Source organism: Sceloporus occidentalis, unplaced genomic scaffold, assembly GCF_023333645.1.
Source record: "Sceloporus occidentalis isolate IW3139 unplaced genomic scaffold, rSceOcc1.0.p SCAF_5, whole genome shotgun sequence".
Lineage (NCBI taxonomy): Eukaryota > Metazoa > Chordata > Lepidosauria > Squamata > Phrynosomatidae > Sceloporus > Sceloporus occidentalis.
Window position 1 is genome coordinate 25,131,698 of NW_028316985.1, and position 8,961 is coordinate 25,140,658.

Sequence of the window (8,961 nt, forward strand, 5' to 3'; positions counted from 1 at the left end):
CCTTCCATGTGAGCTCAAAGCCGCGGAAGGCAAGCCCACCTATAAGGAGGGCCAACTGTATAACTACAGCCCCTCCATAGGCAGGCTTGCCTTCCTCGGCTTTGAGGTTACGTGGAAGGCAAGCCCCAGCAGAAATAATGGGGCTTGAGCATACACTCTTTTCCCCATATGCGGGAGGGTCTGGAACGGATCTCCTGCATATGGGGAGGGTGGACTGTGGTTGCTGAAGACCCTGTGTTGACTTACGTTCAATGATCCTGCCTTGAAGGTCCCCATTTGACCAATGTAGGACTGATTTGATTAATTATTAAAGCAAATACCTGACTTGTGGTTGTTAAAAGTACCAGCATTTTCTTTTTCTTTCAGGCAAACGTCCAAAGAAAGGTATGGCAACTGCCAAACAGCGACTTGGGAAGATTCTAAAGCTGAACCGAAATGGCCATGCACGCTTCTTTGTTTGATGCAGTGGCTACTTCTGCTGCTGCTATTTTTTTTGTATGCAGACGAGTATTGAGGGTAACAGTGCCTGGAGCTTCTGTTTTAGTCCTCTACTTGAAGCGGAATGCATGTACTTTATTAGAACACTGCCTGATGAACAAAAACCCAATGCTGCATTTTCACTGTGCCACACCTGCTCAGCAATAACTATTTGGAAAACAGGGGAATCTTCAGAGACTGTGGATTAGGAAGTGTCTTTTTCAGGGCTGTCATTTTGTTGTTTCTGCTAAGTTTCTGACCTAATTTCATGAACAGAAGATTATGATGAAGGTGGTTATCAATAATTTATTTGACGGATAATGGCAACTATTGAATTCATTTTTAAACTATTTATTTTCAAAACATTTTTTGTGGGAAATATTATTTTAATTTTAGATGTAACAAATGTGAAGATTTTTATTTGTTCTTAACGACTGTCTGTTGTGGAGAGCCACATGAAAGTTTTATTTTGGCTTCTAACAGTTGGTATACAAGTTACAGTCTTAAACATGGATGTGATGCATTAAGTTAAGACACATGAAATAACATGTTAATTTCTGTTCTTTATATGTGCTTGTGGATGATTTTTCCACTAAATTCTGAAGGACACATTCTCCATCAGTTTAATTGACCTTTCTGTGACTTCCTGTCCCTGCTCCTTCCTCTTCTCATGTTCTGCCAGTTATACTGGATTACTATTGGCATAGCATTAGCAACAGCTGTTGCACATACATGTGCTTCCTCCTCCCCCGTATTTGTTCCCATGTTGTGGAGCATGATCCATGCAAAGCATGGGTTATAGTACACCAGTTGTAGCACTATAGCTACTGATTTAAGTGTAGACACTTAAATGCATTTTATGGAGGAAGGCTGTTGTGGTGGCAGAATATTGTATTATTATCTATATATGCCAGTCAGTTAAAGGTCTTAAGTCATTTTTGTATATATGTAAATGTGTTTGATAGTGTGCTAAATCTCAAATGACTATTTTGTGTCATGCTTTGCAAAAATCTGGTAGTAAATGCCAATTCTGAAATGCATGTAAATAACTTAGATGAAAAAATTGTATTTTTGTAATATAAAATTGATTATTTAAGCTCTTTTTGGAGGAAAAGGAGGAGGCACCTATACTACTATTTTGGTAAGAGGGCTATTCAGTACTAAAGCAGGAATACTAAGGATATTGCATTTCACTCTGTTGATTAAGAGTTAAAGCATGGCCAAAGCTACTCAGTTGCTTGACTTCACTTCAATAAAAACATTGCAGTCTTCAGGTTATATTTAAAATAAAATATATAGAAGTCCCTAAATAGGACTTTGTGCTTAAACAATTTTATATGTTCAGTATTTTCTGCATCTGTGTGAGTATCTCTGTTAAACAATACGTAATGTGCTTTGTCTCCTATCACAACATTCAGACTTTCTTGGCTACTTGCAGTTGTTAAAACTTGGCCAAATTTCTCAGTGGAAACATTTCATGGCTTCAGTCCTTTACAAATTTGTCACTTAAGCCCATTTAACTGAATAAGACTTAATGCATAATTGCATGGTGGATGGGAAAGCAAATCTAATTTGGAAGTAAGTGCAGTGGCTGACTTTGGTTGGATTGAAATTGGAAGTGTCAACGGGCAAAAGGAGATAACAAGCATGTAACATAAGTTTTGAAAGTTACCATACTTTTCCTTCACTGTTCTTTCCAGTTGAATAATATTTTTTCTCAACACCTGTGTGTCAAAATTAATCACAAAAAACCAAGCTTAAAAACATGTGTTATCAAGATTACAAATAGAGCTGATTACAAAGAGAAAACTCAGTACTAGCTTTTGGAAATAACTGATTTACTGGTTAATCTGAGGTAAGACACTTTTAAGTATTGACCAAATTTTTTTCCCCAGCAGTAGTAGTCCATATATCTGTTTAATAGAGCTGTAGTATATTTGTGTATAATTTGTACTTGTGTTTTAAGTACCTTTCAAAGTAAGATAGCAATCCTTTTGCTTTAGGCAGAAAAACAGATCTGTGGTGCCAAGCTTTGAAGCATTGGTTCATTCAAATTTTGGTAAGACATACCTTTAAAGAGAACTGCTTTTTTCATATTATAACCAATTTACATAAGAATAAAAATGCTGTAAAATTTGGCTGAGGACACAATTCAGTGAATGGTAAATATACTGAGATAATGAAGCTTTTTTAGACCAAAGTAGCAGATATTTATCATAATTGGTCTAGTGTTTCTTGGTATTATAATTGTGGCTTTACTGGGGGACAGTAAAGGAGAGGAGGAACAGGAGGCTTTGGCTGGAGCCATATTTTTATGGATGTTTCCCTTATTTTAATCGTTCTCCCACCCACCACCACCACAAAATCTCTTCATGGTCTGCCAAAAGAGATGCCAATTGCTCAATTCTTTTTTCTACCTATGTTTCAAATAAAATTGAGTCAACTGTTCTATCACAAATTCAGTAACCCTCTTAGAGAAATAAGGATGTATATACAGTAAACTGATTTATTTTATGGAAGGAAAAGTACATTAACAGAATGTTGAAATAAGTAGCTCTGAAAAGTGGTCTTTAGTTTGGTTAGCTGAATGAAGAGACTAGTTGGCAGTCTTTTTTGTAAGATGCAACTTCCTTGGTAGAAATCCCAGTTGCAGAAGACTTTACGTATGTAGTACAGTGGATTTCTTAAATTAGATACTGTAGCCCTGCCTTTGTCATTTCACTTTGAGGGAGAGGAAGCAGTGCTTAAGCCATATTTGGCAGGAGGTTACATAGTCCTCTGTGAAGTCTTATTTCAAAGAGGCCATCTTTTAAAATAATTGTAACAAGAATTTCACCTGTAGGGCAGAATTGCTAAAGTCCTATTCTGTTTTGAACTGATGGATGAGAGAGCAAGGTGTAATGAAGTATTTGGGTTTTGCTGAAGAAAGAAAAATACAAAAAGGATATCAGTGTAGTGATTTAGCAGGATCATTTCTAGCAGCATTTCTTTTTGTTCTTCTACAATACTTGCCAATAATCTCAGGCTACAAAGTAGCCTTAAATGACCTCTGTGGTAGGTTTACCTATGCAATCAGTGACACTTACATATGATCATTCTCACCATTTCAAGAGGGTAGAACAAAAAGCACGGCCTTTCTGGCCACGTTTTTTCCTAGCAAAAGTGCTTACATTAATGTTCTTCAGGATAAGAGCACACTATCATAATCACATTCAAGAAACTTTACTTCACCTAAGCTTTTAACATGCCACTAACTGCCTTCATTCACCAGGATCTGTATAATTAAACTGTGAAATCTTTGTAGGACTTAAAAACAACCCTGGTCTGATTCAGTAGTTTTATTAAACTGGTAACTTGGAGGAAACTGAGGATGCCCAATGCTACAAATGACTAGAGAATCCCATGCATAGTGCCTCGCCTCATCCACAATTTCTCTGCCACCAAAAACAAAACAAAAACTCAAGGTATCTTTTTGTAATAATTTGCATCCATACTTCCAGACCATCAAAAACTGTTCACTTCCCTGGATCTGAGTTAATCAGGGAAACTTTATCTTGTGGAAGAAATATAAACTGAATTTTAGGGCCTTACTGTTTGTCATTTGAACTGTATTAAAAGCTGCAACATCCATTTTCCAAAAAGGCAATGATCTGTGTACAAAATGTGTGGATTGTGTAGTTAAGGGTGGGAATGAGCCTAGCACTGATTAGGAAATGCAGTGACTGCTATAGCTGCATTTCTGTCTGGACGAGGACTTTGAATATAAATTTTAAGCCATAATAGTTACTCGCTGTGGGAATGGAATAAAAGAAATCACTTTAAGAGATTATATTAATATGAATTATCATTTCTGCTGGGAAAAGTTTAACTTTGCCTGTGCTTTGGCATTTTTGAGATATTCATTACATTTGAAGAAGGGATAGGACTTGGCTATATTTACTAGTTTTGTAGTAGTGTTTTGTTGATGTGATTTCCCTCACACCTTTTTCTACTGTCAGTCTGATTTCTAAATTTTTGAATGTTTGTGAAATAGCAGTCTTTCTGAATAGCAGTTTGTGTGTCCTCTGATCCTTTTTACAGAAACACACTTCTATGTGGAGTGTTTTGGCTGGGAAGTGGGATGCTGCAGCTTTAAGAGCATTCCCCCCCCCCCCCCCCCCAATTTATAACAGTGTTTCCCATCCCATTTTTGCCTGCAGGCAGGGAAAGTGTATGTACAGTATTTATTTTGTTTCAGTTTTACTTTGAAATTTGTAAGTTTCTATAAGTAGCTTACCAATTTAATGTTTGAGAGGACAAGTGGCTTGTTTAAATTTGTATTTGACAATAGTTTCCACTTTCTGTACTTTAAATACTGAAATTAAAATCTGTATTACTTATGTTTTGATTTTAGCACTCAAGTGTTTAATTTCTTTATGTTTATTCACTTGTTGTAAATATAGAGTGTGCTACAAATTGTCTTATGAATCATGCAAATTCCACTTCTGACTTCTTTGACCATTTTTTGATGATTCTATTTCTTTTTTTTTGTATAGAAATCACTTGAATCCCTAATATATCCATAAAATTCCATCAGTAGCTTCATGTATTTTACTAACATCTGCCAAAGAAATGTAGTTTTGACAGTGCATAAGATGCAAAATAGCTTGATTATATATTTTCTTCCACAACGTGTTTTAAAAGCAGATATAAAAACACAGTGAATTTTGATATTATGACAATTATCATATTGAAACAATCACTGAATTAAAACAATCTAGAAACCATTTAAAAGTCCCAGAGGGAAAAAGAAAAAAAAAGATACAACAGCCTTCCCATTAAAAAGCCCTTCTGCAGCAGCCAATCAGTTGCCAAAAAACTGCTTGAATAAAAAAGGTCACACTCTGATGGCAGATAGACAATGGGAAGGGGGGGCACCCTAGACTCTGTTGATAGGGAGTTCCAGACTGGGAGCAATCACCAATAAGGTCCTCTCTCTGGTTGTCACCAAACTTGTCTATGATGGTGATGGGATGGAGAGAAAGGCCTCTTCCAATGATCTTAAAACCTGGGCAGCATCATGTGAGGAGATAACATCCTTCAGATATCATAGACCAAACTCTATGAGGTGTAATATGTCATAAGTAAAAGTTTGCATTTTGGCCTCAAATGCACTGGTAGCCTGTGAAACTCATAAGAAGGAATGAGTTTTCCCCCGTAACTGGCTTGAATCAACTGTCTGGCTGACACATCTTGGATCCATAGACAACATTGAAGATTTTGCAAGGCAACCCCATTGAGGAATTTTACAGTAATCCAGCCATGGCCAAATCAGATACTTGAAATCAATGCAGCTAGTAGACTAGCTTTGGCTGTACACATATGCTCTCAACCATTGCTGAAACCAAGAGTACACCCAAGCTGCAAATAGGAATTTCCCAGCATCACCTCCTGAACTCAGCTCCTCTAGGAAGGACTGTTGTTGTGTGCTTTCAAGTTGTTTCCAATGTATGGCGACCTTCAGGCAAACCTATCACACAGTTTTCTTGGTAAGATTTGTTCAGAGAGATTTTTGGCAGTGCTTCTGTCTGAGGATGAGAGTGTATGACTTGCATTAGGTCACTCACTTGGTTTCCATGCCAATTGGAGATTCAAACTCTGGTCTCCAGAGTTATTGTCCAATGCTCAAACCACTATACCACATTGGCTTTGTGTATAGCCACTACAAAATACTGCCTTCAAGTTCTATCACACAAAGGAGACCCAGAAGAACATGGCTGATGATAAAGTCATTGAAATGTCCAGTCTATTCAAAAAGTAAGGGAAAAGATATAAAGAAACCGATACTTCAGTAGTTAAATAGCAGTATTGTTTGTGAAAAGTCAAAGTAAAGGATTGAAAACCATATCTGTAAAAACCTATAGCTTGTGAGTTTTTCCCCCACCCTAGGCTAAGCTGTACGCAACTTAGCAGCCACATACTGTGCCATACACAGTGCTTCGCAACCTGTATTTGCAAGCTCAGACCAGAAAACAAATTTTAAATCTTTGGTGAGTCACCATACATAGCTAATGTGTTCTATTTGCCCTGGACTAGAACAATATTTTCTGGTAGGCTGTACAATACCAGCTAATGTGCATTATGAAACCTGATGCCTTGCCAATTTTTTTCCCCTTTCACTGCAGTGTAATTTGTGGCTTGTCAGAAGTTAGAATACAACTTCCTAGCCAAAATGGTCAGTAGTGATGATGGGAGTTTCTGTCCAAAGTTGTAAAGGGACACAATTGTTCAACCCTGTCTTAGAATTGTGGCTATTGGTTCACTTCATCTTTGAGACTATGTGGTAAATACAGCTGGCCCTCTACATTTGCGGATTTGATTATTTGTGGTTTTGATTAATATGTTCTCTTTAGGAATCATTAAGTCCTCCAGCACAATTCTGCTGGAAGTTGACCATAGAATTGTGCTGGAGAACCTAGAGGTTCCTAGAGAAAACATCTCTAGGCATTTGTAGGTCCTCCAGCTTGATTCTGTGTTCAGTGTCTGGCAGATGTTGACCATAGAGTTGCACTAGAAGACCTGGAGATTCCTAGAGAGATACTCTCAAGTAAAAAGAATAGTCTTTTTTTTATTTGCGTTTTTTCCACATTCATGGGGAACCTTCACCCCTAAGCCCAGCAAATGTGGAGGGACCACTGTAGTACACAGGAGAATGCAAAAATATGGGGGCATCCATAACATAAAAACCCAAACCAGTTTGACATATCATAATCTGATTTAGGGATGTGAGATGGAAGCCTGTGGGGCAAAATGGTAGAATGAAACTACCCATCTGATGATAATGCTTAGTAGGAAAAGTTCACAATACAAGTGGATGGAAATCCTGGGTTTGCAGGATCTAAGTAATGTTGTTGATGATGGGAGGCTTTTTATTCAGAGGGACAGCAATTAAGAACAACCTATGAAAAAACTTCCAATAATGTAATAGTTATAGAATTCCTGATTGTACAGTTGGCCCTCTTTATCCATGGATTTTTTATACACAGATTCAAGCATCCACAGCTTGAAAATATTTTAAAAAAGTACAAATTCCAAGTGTGAAACCTTGATTTTCCTATTTTATATAAGGGACACCATTTTGCTATGTCATTGTATTTAATGGGACTTGAGTATCCACGGATTTTGTTATTCATGGAGGTTCCTGGAACCAAACCCCAGAGGATAACAAGGGCCCACTGTACTGGCTAAGCTGAGCTGGAGTTATTATTTTTAACTTTAAAAAGACTAATCTGACAAGTGGTCTAAATTATCAGGGGCTTTCCCTGCTGTTGTTGCACCTGTCTATGTGAAATACAATGCCAGAGTAGTATTGAGAGAGCCATAATTGGGGTATTAAATAGATTAGACTTACAGCAAACACCTGGGAGAAATTCAAGCCTCCCATCATCAATAGCATTACTCAGTGATGTTGGGTCCAGATGACTGACTTCATAGGCCCCTGCCTTATTTACATTTTCTTACTCATTCTGCGAGCACAAGAGGGATTTGATTCCTATCATCTAAGAAGGAGCACAGGTATCTTTCTGGATCCATGGAAAAGTGGCTATTCAGAAGTCTCTCTGAGCACTCCGATGTATAAAGGGTGCTTCATATGTTACTTCAGTCAAAAGAACAACATACTTTTAAATAGCACTGCTTACAAATTGCACTAGCTTGTCATTTGCTGCCTTTTCTTGGGATAATACACATGTATAGTAGTGCACATTATTTCTGAGACCTTTAATTCCTGGGACATGGTCATTTTATTCAGGATTAAGACTGGGACCCTGCTTCAAAGTGGAGAATTTAGCACTCAGATAAATAGGAATTGGGGTTTTATTATTTTCCAGTGCTATTAGTTTCATCTGTTTTAAGCATTTGTTTTAGAATCCAATTTAGGTCAAAACAGTGGGATTACAGAAGCTTGGGTTTGGAAGGGACCACAAGGGCTACCTAGTCAAACCCCAACTATGAAGGAATACACAGCTAAAGGACTCCTGAAAAGCTGCATCTGCACTGCAGAAATAATCCAGGTTGACACCACTTTAACTGCCATGACTCCGGGCTATGGAATTCTGGGAATGGTAGTTTGTTGTGGCACCAGAGTTCCTCTCTGGGGCCACCACAAACTACAATACACAGAATTCCATAGCCTGGAGCCCTGTCAGTTAAAGTGGTATTAAACTGGATTATTTCTGCAGTGCAGATGGGCTCAAAGATGCCCATTCAACCACTGTTTAAGGACCTCCAAAGATTGGAGTCTATCACCCTCAAAGGCAATCTGTTCTATTGCTGAACCACTTTTATAGTAATAAAAGGTTGTTCCTAATGTTTCTTTGGAATCTCTTTTCTTGTAATTTGACTCTTGTACAGTTGGCCCTCTTTAGCCATGGATTTCTTATCCACAGACTCAAGCATTCACAACTGGAAAATATTAAAAAATAAATAAATTCTAATAAGCAAACC

At 37.7% G+C, this 8,961-nt stretch overlaps 1 protein-coding gene across 3 annotated transcripts in view; it reads left to right on the forward strand.

Annotated features, from left to right (window-relative positions):
- KDM7A (lysine demethylase 7A) overlaps positions 1-4,864 on the forward strand; it is a 49,230-nt gene extending 44,366 nt beyond the window's left edge. For all 3 annotated transcript variants that reach the window (XM_089527910.1, XM_089527913.1, XM_089527912.1), the window contains one exon: positions 367-4,864. In XM_089527910.1, coding sequence (XP_089384036.1) covers positions 367-461 — 95 coding nt within the window. In that variant the 3' untranslated portion in view covers positions 462-4,864. The remainder of the gene's footprint in view (positions 1-366) is intronic.
- The last annotated feature ends 4,097 nt before the right edge of the window (positions 4,865-8,961 follow it).